This window comes from Macaca nemestrina, chromosome 13 (genome assembly GCF_043159975.1).
Source record: "Macaca nemestrina isolate mMacNem1 chromosome 13, mMacNem.hap1, whole genome shotgun sequence".
NCBI lineage: Eukaryota > Metazoa > Chordata > Mammalia > Primates > Cercopithecidae > Macaca > Macaca nemestrina.
In genome coordinates this window covers 28,793,486-28,808,091 of record NC_092137.1, presented here as the reverse complement: position 1 = coordinate 28,808,091, position 14,606 = coordinate 28,793,486, and the positions used below count along the sequence as shown (strand labels likewise).

Here is a 14,606-nt window from a genome sequence, read left to right as displayed (position 1 = left end):
TAGCAAAGCTCCATAAACATTTCTTACATTTAAAGTGTGCAAATGTCTGAACTTTCTCATTCCACTCATATTTTAATAACAAAAGTACACTAACTCTATCAACTATCCAATCCTTAGATTTAAGTAAAAAACTTTTTAAAATTAGTGTATCTGTGCTGTGAGGAAAAGAACACTGGTTTAAGAGTCAGAAGATCTATGTTGTCATCATAATTCTGATATAGTAACTTAGGAGGGTAACTAACTTACAAGTCACAAACTCTTCAGATCTTATTATTTACATATAAATAGATCTTTTTACTTAAAAAACAGCTTTATTGATATAAATCTAATTTTAGAACATTTCTGTCACCCCTAAAAGAAAGCCTGTTCCCATCAGCAGTCACTCCCCATTCCTGCTCTCCACTCTCCAACTAACTTTTAGAGTTAGTTGCTCTAACTCTAAGCAATTACTGATTTATTATCTGTCTCTACAGAATTGCCTATTCTGAAGATTTCATATAACTGGCATCATATAATATGTGGTCTTTTATGACTGGCTTCTTTCACTTAGGTTTTCAAAACCAGTTTTGAAGTATCAGTCCTTCATTCCTTTTTATTGCTGAGTTGTACATTGTACAGTCCATTGTATGGATGTACCACATTTATCCATTCAGTAGCTGATGGACATCTGAATTGTGTGAATTTTTCAGCTATAAGGAATAATGCTGTTGTGTACATTTATGTAACAGTTTTTGTGTGAACATGTTTTCATAATCTTGGGTATACACCTAGAAGTAAAACTGCTGCATCATATGAGAACTCTATCCCTACCATTAATGTATGAAGATTCTAATGCCTCCAAATCCTTGCCAAAACTAGTTACTGTCTGGCTTTTTTATTATACTAATTCTGGTGGATGTAAATAGAGATTTAACTTACATTATACATCAAAAAGTCATGATTTTCCAAAAATAAAACAGTATAGAAAGACAAAGTATTTTTTAAAAAACTATTTAGAATATAATAGTGCCTCAGTGAAAAGAAGATATTAATCCAACACCACTATGACAACTGCTGGAAGGATAAGGTATGGTTACTATATTTAATTTGTAAATGAGCAACCATTTACCATTCAATTGTACTAATTGATGGAAACAGTATAATATGATAAAGAGAAAGAGGAATGGGAAAGCCCCAATGCATTTTAAGAGAAATATAGTATGTGTACATCATAGACATAGAATAGCCTTTGCAAGAGCAAAGTACTGAAGCCGTTTTACTCAGTGAACAAGAATGATCTGTAGTAGCACACTAAAGCTAAAACTGGCTTCTTTTTAAAATGTAAATGTTGAAACCAAAAGTTGGTTCTTCAAAAGAATAAACAAGATAGACTGCTAACTAGATTAAGAAAAGATCCAAATAAGCGCAATCTGAAATGACAAAGGTGACATTACAACCAACCCCACAGACATGTAAAATATCTTGAGATTATAAACATCTGTGCACACAAACTAGAAAACCTAGAAGAAATGAATAAATTCACAGAAACACACACCCTCCAAAGAAATGAATAAATTCATAGAAACACACGACCTCCCAAGACATGAATAAATTCAAGAAACACAACCTCCCAAAAAAATGAATAAATTCATAGAAACACACACAAACTCCAAGATTGAACCAGGAGGAAATTAAAATCCTGAACAGAACAATAACAAGTTCCAAAATTGAATCAGTAATAAAAAAATCTATAAACCAAAAAAGCCCTGGCCCAGAAAGATTCACAGGTGAATTATATCAGATGTACAAAGAGCTAGTACCAAACCTACTGAAGCTATTCCAAACAATCCAGGAAAAGGACCTCCTCCCTAACTCAGTCTACAAAGCCAGCGTCATTGTAATACCAAAACCCAGCAGAGGCACAGTGAAAAAAGAAAACCTCAGGCCGATGTCCCTGATGAACACAGATGCAAAATCGTCAACAAAATACTGAAACCGAATCCAGCAACACATCAAAAAGTTAACTCACCACAATCAAGAAGGGTTTATTTCTGGGGTGCAAGGTTTCAACATATGCAAATCAATGTGATTCACCTCATAAACAAAATTAAAAACTAACACCATATGATCATCTCAGTAGATGCAGAAAGGCTTTCAATACAATTCAACATCCTTTCACGTTAAAAACCCTCAACAAATTAGACATCGAAAAATTAGAAACATACCTCAAAATAGTAAGAGCCATCTGACAAACCCACAGCCAATGTCGTACTAAAAAGGGAAACGCTGGAAGCATTCCCTTTGAGAACTGGAACAAAAGACAAGAATGACCATTCTCACCACTCTCATTCAACAGAGTACTGAAAGTCCCTGCCAGAGTAATCAGGCAAGATAAAGAAATAAAAGGCATCCAAAGAAGAAGAGAGGAAGATAAACTATCTTTACTGATGATAATGATTCTATACATAGAAAACCCCAGACTCTGCCAAAACGTGCCTAAAACTGATAAACAATTTTGATAAAGTTTCAGGATACAAAATCAATGTATAAAAACCAGTAGCATTTCCATACACCAAAAACATCCAAGCTGAGAGCCAAATCAAGAACTGCATTTACAATAGCCACAAAAAGAATACCAAGGAATACAGCTAACCGAGGAGGTGAAAGATCTCTACAACTATAAAGCACTGCTCAAAGAAATCAGATATGATGCAAACAAATGGAAAAACATTCCATGCTCATGGATAGAAGAATCAATATTGTTAAAATGTCCATACTGCCGAAAGTAGTTTACAGATTCAATGCTCTTCCTATCAAACTACCAACGTCATTTTTCACAGCATTAGAAAAAAACTTTTCTAAAATTCGTATGAAATTGAAAAAGAGCCTGAATAGTCAAAGCATCCTAAGCAAAAAGAACAAAGCCAGAAGCATCACACTACCCAACTTCAAGGTATACTATAAGGCTACAGTAACCAAAACAGCATACTGGTACCAAAACAGACATATAAACCAATGGAATAGGATGGAGGCAGTCAGAAATAAAGCTGTACTCCTGCAAACATCTGATCTTGAACAAAGTCAACAATAACAAGCAACGGGGAAGAGACTATTTGATAAATGGTGCTAGGATAACTGGCTAGCCATATGCAGAAGACTGAAACTGGACCCCTTTCACCATATACAAAAATTAACTCAAGATGGATTAAAGATTTAAATATAAGACCTCAAACTATAAAAATCCCAGAAGAAAACCTAGGAAATACCATTCTGGACACTGGCCTTGGGAAATAATTTATGACCAAGTCCCCCAAAGCAACTGCAACCAAAACAATGATTGACAAGTGGGACCAAAATAAACTAAAAAGCTTCTGCACAGCAAAATAAATTATCAACAGAATAAACAGACAACCTATAGAATGAGAGAAAATACAAACTATGCATCCAACAAAAGTCTAATATCCAGACTCTATAAGGAACTTAATTCAACAAGCAAAACACAACCCCATTAAAAATGGGCAAAGGACAAGAACAGACACTTCTCAAGAAACAAACATGCAGCCAACCAACGTATGAAAAAATGCTCATCACTAATCATTAGATAAATGTAAATCAAACCACATGATATTGTCTCACACCAGTCAGAATGGCCATTAATAAAAAGTTAAAAGATAACAGATGTCAGCAAGCTTGCGGAGAAAAAGGAATATTCAAACATTGCTGGTGGGAGTGTAATTAGTTCAGCCACTGTGGAAAGCAGTGTGTAGATTTCTCAAGGAACTTGAAACAACCACCATTCAACCCAACAATCCCACTACTTTGGGTAGGTACAAAAAAAGACAAGCACTTGTATGTTAGTCACAGCACTATTCACAATAGCAAAGACATGTAATCAACCTAGATGTCCATCAACAGTGAACTGGATAAAGAAAATGTGGTACATATACACTATGGAATACTATGTGACCATAAAAAGGAAGGAAATCAGGTCCTTTGCAGCAACAAGGATGCAGCTGGAGGCCTTTATCCTAAGCCAATTAATGCAGGAAGAGAAAAATCAAATACCACATTTTCTCACTCATAACTAGGAGCTAAACACTGGGTAAACATGGACATAAAGACAGCAACTGGGTACTACTAGAGTGGAAAGGGTGAGGAGGGGTGTGAAATGAAAAACTCTATGCTCACTACCTGGGAGATAAGATCATTCATATACCAAACCTCAGCAATATGTAATTTACACATGGAACAAACCTGCACATGTACCCCCTGAACCTAGTAGCATATATAAATTACAACAAAAGTGAGCAAAGAACCCCTGTACATGGTATACAATGTGCTTCCTCAAAAACAAAAAACTCTAGATTGTTCTTAATTTAGAATGTTTTTAAGCACAATGTCTTTAAGCACAATTTGTCCAATACCGAAAAAGAAAAATATTAAGTGATAGATTATGATTATGGCCAAAAGCTCTCTAATTCAAACTCCAGTAAATTAGTAAAAATGCTGGAAAAAGTTGATGTGACTGTGGGTGACTCTGGATTTGACTGATACCATGTCATGTATCAAAAAAAAAAAAAAAAAAAAAAAAAAGGAATCTGAGTATTATCAAAAAAAAAAAAATGTTCCTATGACATAAATGGGGAGTTTAATATTATTTTGAAAGTTTTTTTCCTTAGGAAACTTTTTTTTTTTTTTTTTTTTGAGGCCACATCTTGCTCTGTTGCCCAGGCTGGAGTGCAGTGGCGTGATCTCGGCTCACTGCAACCTCCGCCTCGTGGGTTCACACCATCCTCCTGCCTCAGCCTCCCAAGTAGCTGGGACTACAGGTGTGTGCCACCACACCCGGCTAGTTTTTTTGTATTTTTAGTAGAGATGGGGTTTCACAGTGTTAGCCAGGATGGTCTTGATCTCCTGACCTCATGATCCGCCCACCTCAGCCTCCCAAAGTGCTGGGATTATAGGCATGAGCCACAGCACCCAGCCAGAGAACTATTTTACTTTATTTTCATCAAGAGAATTATAAACATCGAGAGAGTTTGTAATTCTCTTTTCCCAGTGTCTGTTCTACCCATTTACTTTGCAAAAGAAAACAAAAGCCTAAACTATTCATTACATTCACATTCTTTTAGTAAGCCACTATTCAACAGGTCATACAGGAATTTTAACAATTTAAACATCTGAATCAAGAATGACTGACATAACTTAGGTTCCCTAAAACGGTATTTGATATACACCACAAATGCTGGAAACTTTGTGACTGAAAACAGAACTATCTAATGAGTTTGAGTGGTAATCACTTCTGAATTAAATAGACTTTCAACACTTGCTCAAGGAAAGTTCCTAAATTTAAAAGGAATTCTGATAATAGTTTTCATTAGATTTCTAGTTTTTATATATTTATGTTTACATCATACCTGAAATGAACACATCAAAGTTTCATCCACACTCATCATTCCACCAGCATTATCAAACTCGCCACAGTAATTTGGGGCTGAAAATAAGGTTACCAACTGTCGTTTAGCAAAAAATTCATATCCATCTTCCACCACCTGTTAAAGGAAATGTCAGAAGAAAAAACATCTATTGGTAAGTAATTCTGAACCATCTATACTAATTAAGATTAAGGTGGCAAAGACTGTGCCCCACCTTACCCTCAAACCACCCTGTTTTGTTTTGGAAGTTGTGATTTTTATTCTAAAACTTTGCTTAGAACATTAAAATTGGTGTGCCTTTTCTATAATGGCAACAATTTAGCTTAATTGGAATACTAAATTCATCACTCCTGAAAGCTTAAAAATCATGCCATTTGCAAGGCTCCCCACGAAACAAAATATACTAATAGGTATCATGACTACAGGGAGCTGGGACACTAAGTACTTTTATTTAAGTTTTAATTTAATTTTATTTTAATTAATCTACATGTGTTTTGGAGGGACACCAATTACTACTTTGATGAGGGCATTATAATCCAACTACAGAATCCTTCATTAAATGAGCAACAACCAGACAATGAAAGACTTTGCAAAGAGCTTACTTCTTGCTTTGCTTTTAAAATATCTATTATTATTTATTATATGGCTACATACTGAAAACATTACTGGCTACACACTGAAAATATTGCTAAGTTGAGTTTAATTTACACAGATCATGCTCCTTAAATTAACTGCCAACAGACTGTATTTTTATTTTTATTTTTAATTTTTTGAGATGGAATCTTGCTCTGTCACCCAGGCTGGAGTGCAGTGGTATGATCTCGGCTCACTGCAACCTCTGCCTCCCAGATTCAAGCCATTCTCCCGCCTCAGCCTCCCAAATAGCTGGGATTACAGGCACCCACCACCAAGCCCGACGAATTTTCGTATTTTTAGTAGAGATGAGGTTTCGTCATGTTGGCCAGGCTGGTTTCGAACTCCTGACCTCAGGTGATCTGCCCGCCTCAGCCTCCCAAAGTGCTGGGATTACAGGCATGAGCCACCGTGCCTGGCCTTGATGAGTTAACATTTCTAGAACCAGTTGTCAATTTCTGAGTAATTTAAACAACTTTTCTCTCAGTCTACAAATTTGAGGTACGCAATAATATGTAAATATTTTATGTTTGTTTATGGTGGGCAAGATTATTTTTAAATTTATTTTAGAGATCCTTTAATTAGCAAAATTATCCTACACCACTTGCTAACACAAAAAAGCAATTACAAAGGCATTTACTTATTAAAATAACTCCTACCTCAGTACTAGAAACATGCTTCTGTTGGAATTACCTTATGGTACAATTTAGATGAACCTTTTCTCCTAGGACCACAGCCACATTATCTAATCCCTGTGACTCCTGACCGACAGAGCGCATGGTACTCATATTTTTAGTTGCTTCTGTGTGTTTTTGTGTGGAGACAGGGTCTCGCTCTGCTGCCTAGGCTGGAGTGCAGTGGCACAATCTTCGCTCACTGCAGTCACGACTTCCTGGGGCTCAAGAGATCTTCCCATCTCAGCCTCCTGAGTAGCTGAGACCACAAGTGTGTAGCACCATGCCTGGCTAATTTTTTTGTTATTTATTTATTTATTTATTTATTTTTGAGACAGAGTTTCACTCTTGTTGCCCAGGCTGGAGTGCTACCGTGCAATCTCGGCTCACCGCAACCTCCACCTCTTAGGTTCAGGCCATTCTGCTGCCTCATCCTCCCATGTAGCTGGGATTACAGGCATGTGCCACCATGCCTGGCTAAGTTTGTATTTTTAGTAGAGATGGGGTTTCTCCATGTTTGTCAGGCTGGCCTCGAACTCCTGACCTCAGGTGATCCACCCGCCTCAGCCTCCCAAAACGCTGAGATTTCATGTGTCAGCCACTGCGCCCGGCCAATTTTTTGTATTTTTTGTAGAGACAGGGTTTCGTGTTTCACTGTGCTGCCCAGGCTGGTCACGCACTCCATGTTTTTAGTTCTTGGTTTGTTAGTTTGCTTACTTGTTCATTCTTTCAAATTTTCTTTTTTAAAGGCAATATTTGTAGAATTTGAGAGACAATATTTGAAAATAAGCACAATAGGAGGATTTTGGCAGTTTCTGGAAAACAGAAGACCAGCAAGCTAGTGTAGTTCAGAAACCTGATTTTTAAAAATCATCATTTATTTCTGAAAAGAGCAGTGAATAAAGATCTATGGCTGAAAAAAACTGATTATCAGGGGTCATTTTAGTTATGAAACTTAGCAATTCTGCCTTGTTATCTAATAAATAGAAGGCATATTTATCAAAATCATAAACACAGTTTTACTGATTTAAAAAACTGTTTGCTGGGCTGGGCGCGGTGGCTCATGCCTGTAATCTCAGCACTTTGGGAGGCCGAGGTAGGCAGATCACGAGGTCAGGAGTTCAAGATCAGCCTGGTCAACACAGTGAAACCCTGTCTCTACTGAAAATACAAAAACTAGCCAGGTGGGGTGGCGTGCGCCTGTAGTCCCAGATACTCAGGAGCTGAGGCAGGAGAATCGCTTGAACCCGGGAGGCGGAGGTTGCAGAGAGCCAAGATGGTGCCACTGCACACCAGCCTGGGTGACAGTGTGAGACTGTCTCACAAAACACCACCACCACCACCAACAACAAAATACTACTTTGCCAAACAACAACAACAAAATACTACTTTGTCAAAAGCAAAGGATGTGGGAACATGACCTCATTTCAACGGAACCACAAAAAAATCCTGCTAAATAAAAGTGGCATGTAATATACAATATGCAAAGAATGAAAAGCCAGGCACTTGTATCACTTAGGATCAAAGAAAGAGGCAGCAGCAGTGTGTGTCACGGGGAGTAAAGCTCCAGAAAAAAAGGGAAGTACTGTGGGACAGCATATACTTAATTAAATATGCTTTTATTAGTTAATTTATTCAACACTATGTGTGCATGATACAATATACTACAATGTCAGCAACTGTACAAATCAACAGAGATTCAAAAACAAGTCGTAATCCCTTCCTTAGAGAGTATGCAACCTAGTGGTGGAGGACATAAAAGATAACCAAAAACCCTAAACTGTATAAATGTTTTTATAATGAAAAATTTCAAATATACACAAAAGTAGATCAAGAAGACTTGAATTAACTCCCATTAACTCATCAGCCTAATTCAATACCTTTCATGATTTTGCAACATTTGTTTCATTTATCTTCCCCCTCGCCCTTTCTCTCTGCTGATATTATTTTAAAGCAAATCTCAGGCATGTCATTTTACCTCTACACATTTGAGTATGCATTCCTGGAAAAACACAGACATTCTTCTTACATAACAATTAATGATTATGACACAGCTAAAATAATTGATACCGGCCAGGAGCAGTGGCTCACACCCGTAATCCCAGCACTTTGGGAGGCTGAGGTGGGCAGATAACCTGAGGTCAGGAGTTTGACACCAGCCTGGCCAGCATAGTGAAACCCTGTCTGTACTAAAAATACAAAAATTAGCTGGGTGTGGTGGCAGGCACCTGTAGTCTTAGCTAGTTGGGAGGCTGAGGCAGGAGAATCACTTCAACCCGGGAGGCAGAAGTTGCAGTGAGCAGAGATCGCGCCACTGCACTTCAGCCTGGGTGACAGACTGAGACTCGGCCTCAAACAAAAATAAACAATTAAAAGATTAAATAATTGATACCTATTACCGAGTCTACAATCAAATTTTCTTTTTTGAGACTGGGTTTCACACCCATTGCACGAGCTGGAGTGAAATGGTGCAATCTACACTCACTGCAACCTCCGCCTCCCGAGCTCAAGCGATTCTCCTGCCACAGCCTCCCAAGTAAGCTGGGACTACAGGTGCACGCCACCACACCTGGCTAAGTTTTGTATCTTCTGTAGAGACGGGGTTTTGTCACGTTGCTCAGACTGGTCTCCAACTCCTGGGGCTCAAAGGATCCACCCACCTCAGCCTCCCAAAGTGCTGGAATCACAGGCATGAGCCACTGCACCCAGCCACAATCAAATTCTTCAATGGTCTAAAAAATGCTTTTTTAAAGTGTGGTTTGTTCTTATCAAAATCACCATTATGCACAAAGACCATACAAAAATGAGGCTGGGCACAGTGTGCTCAGGCCTGTAATCTCAGCACTTTGGGAGGCCGAGACGGGCAGATCACTTGAGCTCAGGAGTTCAAGGCCAGCCTGGCCAACATAGTGAAACCGTGTTTCTACTAAAAATACAAAAATGAGCCAGGCGTGGTGGTGTGCGCCTGTAATCCCAGCTGCTCCAGAGGCTGAGGCAGGATTGAGCCTGGGAGGTGGAGGTTACAGTGAGCAGAGATCGTGCCAGTGCACTCCAGCCTGGGCAACAGACTGAGACTCTATCTCAAAAAAAAAAAAAAAAAAAAAAAAAAAGAAAAAAAAAATCTAAATCATGTCTACAAAGCTTCAAAGCCTCACTGAAAATTTTGTTAGATTTGCTGTATACTACAAAAACACATTTTTTTTTTTTTTTTGAGACTGGGTCTGGCTCTTTCACAAGGGCTGGAGAGCAGTGGCATAAACATGGCTCACTGCAGCCTTGATCTCCTAGGCTCAAGCGATCCTCCCACCTCAGCCTCCCATGTAGCTGAGACCACAGGTATGCACCACCACACCCAACTAAATTTTTTATTTTTTTGTAGAGATGGGATCTCATTTTGTTGCCCAGGCTGGTCTCAAACTCCTGTGCTTAAGCAATCCATCTACCTCAGCTTGCCAAAGTGCTGGGATTATAGATGTGAGCCACCACGCCCAGTCCCCAAATATTTCTAAACATTTCCTCTTTTAGGGTGATAAAAGGTTAACAAATCATTAGATCGTTAAGTGTGAGATGCAGGAACTGGCTCTGCCGCCTCTCCTACTGCTTTCCTTGTACAACTCATTTAGGTTTCTTGGATATGTTTCCTCAAAACAAAATGAGAGGACTTATGTGAAGTCAACAAATAATAAACGTTTAAGAGTCCAGGTGTGGTGGCACACACCTATAGTCCCAGCTACTTGTGAGGCTGAGGCACGAGAATTGCTTGAACCCAGGAGGCACAGGTTGCAGTGAGCAGAGATTGCGCCATTGCACTCCAGTCTGGGTGACAGAACAAGATGCTGTCTGCCCTCCCCGTCTGCCCCCAAAAAAAGAAAGAAAAAAGAAAACACTTAAGAGTCTTATCTTTCATACCTGATGAGCTCGACAAATCAAATCTAAATCATGACGATTCAGAAATTTACTGACTACATCAGCTCCAAAAGTAAAGGAAACACCACGATCATTTTCTCCCCAGCCTTGCACATCCTTATCTGGATCAGACCATAGCAGATCACAGAGCAAACCTTTAAAGGACAGAAATACAGCAATTAAGAACAAAATTTACAGATTTATAGCACATCTACATCAAATTTCAGTTCCTCTCTGACCCTCTTACTTTTTACTAAACAATGACAATCACTTGCCCAGCCTATGTAACTCATATTTTTGTTAAAGCAACCATACAAATATAATCTTCCATGGCCTCTTAAGGTAGTGCTTTCCAACCCTTTCCACATATAGGAAATATGTGTATGGCACTTATAGCACAATAATATATGGAAAACACTGTTCATCTTTTGTGTAGTTTCTCCATATGAATAACCAAAGAACCCAGCAGCATTTCCTCAATAGTTCATCCTTTCCTTACAGTTCCACTGTTTCTGAGCACCAGTCTATTCCGTTAGTCTATTTGATTCATCCCTGAGCCAGTAACAGACTAGAGCTTTTAAACAAGTCTTTATATTCGGCAGGGCTAGTATCCTCCATTTTTTTTTCTCTCAAGATTGTCTCAGTTACTTTTTGATCTTTTGTTCTTCCACATAAACATTAAAAACAATTTGCCTAATTCCATAAAAAACTCAATTGTGATTTCATTGGAATTGTATTTGATCTATAGATCACTTGAGGGGGAAAAAAAACCATTTTCTACTGAGGGCCTGAGGATTTTTTTTTTAATGTGGAAGAACAAAATCAGATCAGATCCTTCACTTTGGTAATGTCTGGAGCCTTGGAAAAGAGGTCACGGTTAAAAATATTTACCTGAGTATTGTTATCATATTAATGGTAATGGAAATCTTAAGAGGCACTCAGACCACCTTGGGAATACAAAGTGAGAAGACCAGTAAATGAATTCTGAGGACTCCAAACATTTAACAGGCAGGCAGGTGAGGGAGAATGAGCATAAGTATTGAGAAGGAATGATCAAGACAAAAGGCTTAGTAAAGGTATCCTGAAAGGGGAAACAACTGTCCTAAAGTAGGACATGTGCCATGAACAAGGGCAGTAGGACAAAGACCAAAAATGTGCCACTTACAATGAAATCATCAGAACTTAATGCAAGTTTCTTGGTGATTGAGGGTAACAGAGTGGGTAAAAGTCCAACTGTAGTGGTATTAAAAGAAGGGTGGATGTTGAGATGATAGTGATTTTCTAAGAATTATAGTGGCTAAGATATATATATATATATGTATGTGTGTGTGTGTGTGTGTGTGTGTGTGTACATATGTATTTATTTGAGACGGAGTCTCAGGCTGGAGTGCAGTGGCGCAATCTTGGCTCACTGCAAACTCCACCCCCGGGTTCATCCCATTCTCCTGCCTCAGCCTCTTGAGTAGCTGGGACTACAGGTGCACACCCCACACCCAGCTAATTTTTTGTATTTTTAGTACAGACAGGGTTTCACTGTGTTAGCCAGGATGGTCTCAATCTCCTAACCTCATGATCCGCCTGCCTCAGTCTCCCAAAGTGCTGGGATTACAGATGTGAGCCACCGCGCGCGGCCGAGAAGATATTTTTTAAAAAGTAAGTCAGTTTTAAGAATTTTAAAGAATCCATAAACATCACAGTATGGTTTAGGAGGGAAGGACATCTTCATTTTCAGTTACAGTACATCGTATCTTGACAGAGGCATTATAAAACCATCTGTAGAATTAGTGGCAATGTACTCAGTTTCTATCGTTGATATATCCCAAGCTTCCTGTATGATGTTTTAAGAAATTCACTAGCACACAAAATCCACTGGAACAGTCAGTCTCAAATCGTAAGCCCTTTCTGGTTGAAGCTGACTCTTTGAAAATATACACACACCCAGTGCTTAATAAAGCTCTCATACTTTCCAGCCTGTTTCCAGTAGAAAGCTAAGGTATTAAGAATCTATAATTTCAGTGTGACAATAACTGTATAAAATTAGAATACAGTTTAAGGTTTAGGAAATATGACAGTGTGGATGCATTAAAAAAATCAAATAATGGTAGCAACAACAATCTGGAATTCTTTAACCTTAACAGGGTCAAGATAAGAATTTCAGGCCGGGTACGGTGGCTAATGCCTGTAATCCTAGCACTTTGGGAGGCCAAGGTGGGCGGATCACCTGAGGTCAGGAGTTCCAGAGCAGCCTGGCCAACATGGTGAAACCCCGTCTCTATTAAAAATACAAAAATTAGCTGGGCAGTGGCAGGTGCCTGTTATTCCAGCTACTCGGGAGGCTGAGGCAAGAGAACTGCTTGAAACTGGGAGGCGGAGGTTGCAGTGAGCTAAGATCGCGCCACTGCACTCCAGTCTGGGCAACAAGAGTGAAATTCCGTCTCAAAAAAAAAAAAAAAAAAGGTTTTCAGTCAAGGTTCATTGTTTAATGAGCTAGCATCGCAATCAACTAGACTGTTTCAAATAATGTATTAATTTAAAAATTAAATTTCTGAATGTTGCAGACGCTATCAAAGATTAAAATAATCGTTTTCAGCATCTCAAAAACTTCTCATTAAAATATGCTAAAATAAAATATGCTAAAAATAGAAGCCTAGCATATCACACTTGAAATTTACATCTGAACTATAAACAAATTCTGAAGAATGACTAATACATATTTATATTATACCTTATTTTAAAAAAAGCACTTTGGGTGTTTTTTGAAAGACAGGGTCTCACTCTGTCACCCAGGCTAGAGTGCAGGAGCACAATCACAGGTCACTGCAGCCTCAACTTCCTGGGCTCAAGTGATCCTCCTGCCTCAGCCTCCTGAGTAGCTGGGGCACCACCACACGTGGCTAATTAAAATTTTTTTTTCTCTCTCTCTGTAGAGGTGGGTGTTATGTTGCCCAGGTTGGTCTCGACTCCTGGCCTCAAGTGATCTTCCTGCCTTGGCCTCCCAAAGTGCTGGAATTACAAGCACGAACTAGTGCACAAGGCCTAAAAACAGCATTTTAAATAAAATACTATTTAAATACTAGTTTCTATTACATCAAGTCAAATGTATTCTATAATGACAATAAAAAACTGTGATAAAATGCATACTTTTAAAAATAATCAACACAAGTCGTGTTATGTAAAAAAGCTCAACGCAGGCCAGAGCAGTGGCTCACGCCTGTAATCCCAGCACTTTGGGAGGCCAAGGCGGGTGGATCACGAGGTCAAGAGATCAAGACTATTCTGGCCAACATGGTGAAACCTTGTCTCTACTAAAAATACAAAAAATTAGCCAGGCGCAGTGGTGGGTGCCTATAGTTCCAGCTACTCAGGAGGCTGAGACATAAGAATCACTTGAATCCAGGAGGCGAAGCTTGCAGTGAGCTGAGATTGCGCCATTGCTCCCCAGCCTGGTGACACAGAAAGACTCTGTCTCAAAAAAAAAAAAAAGCTTATAACACAATTTATTACAACATACACAACATACACAAAGTATTACATGGCTACTGACATCAGAGGATCTATACCATTTATAATGGTTGATGTGTAGTGCTGAGTAGCATTTTTTGTGGTGGTTGTTTCATTTTTTTTTTTTTTTTTTTTTTGAGATAGTTTCACTCTGTCACCCAGGCTGGAGTGTAGTGGTGTGATCTCGGCTCACTGCAACCTCTTGTCTCCCGGGTTCAAGTGATTCTCGTGCCTCAGCCTCTTGAGTAGCTAGGATTACAGGTACGCACCGCCATGCCCAGCTAATTTTTGTTATTTTTAGTAGATATGGGGTTTCGTCTTGTCTGGTCAGGCTGGTGTTAAACTCCTGACCTCAAGTGATCCTGACCACCTCAGCCTCCCAAAGTGCTGGGATTACAGGCGTGAGCGCCACTGCTCCCAGTTTTCCCACAGATTTCCAATGTAATTTTCACAAAACTGACCACAGGTCTCTAGAGCC

The 14,606-nt window shown here is 39.0% G+C and overlaps 1 protein-coding gene across 2 annotated transcripts in view; it reads right to left on the bottom strand.

Moving 5' to 3' along the window:
* The window catches only part of LOC105479729 (protein phosphatase 1 catalytic subunit beta), a 49,916-nt gene that overhangs the window by 1,990 nt on the left and 33,320 nt on the right, over positions 1–14,606 (bottom strand). For both annotated transcript variants that reach the window (XM_011737894.3, XM_071076447.1), the window contains exons 7-8: positions 10,631–10,782; positions 5,397–5,531 (exon numbers count right to left, since the gene is read on the bottom strand). In XM_011737894.3, coding sequence (XP_011736196.1) covers positions 5,397–5,531; positions 10,631–10,782 — 287 coding nt within the window. The remainder of the gene's footprint in view (positions 1–5,396; positions 5,532–10,630; positions 10,783–14,606) is intronic.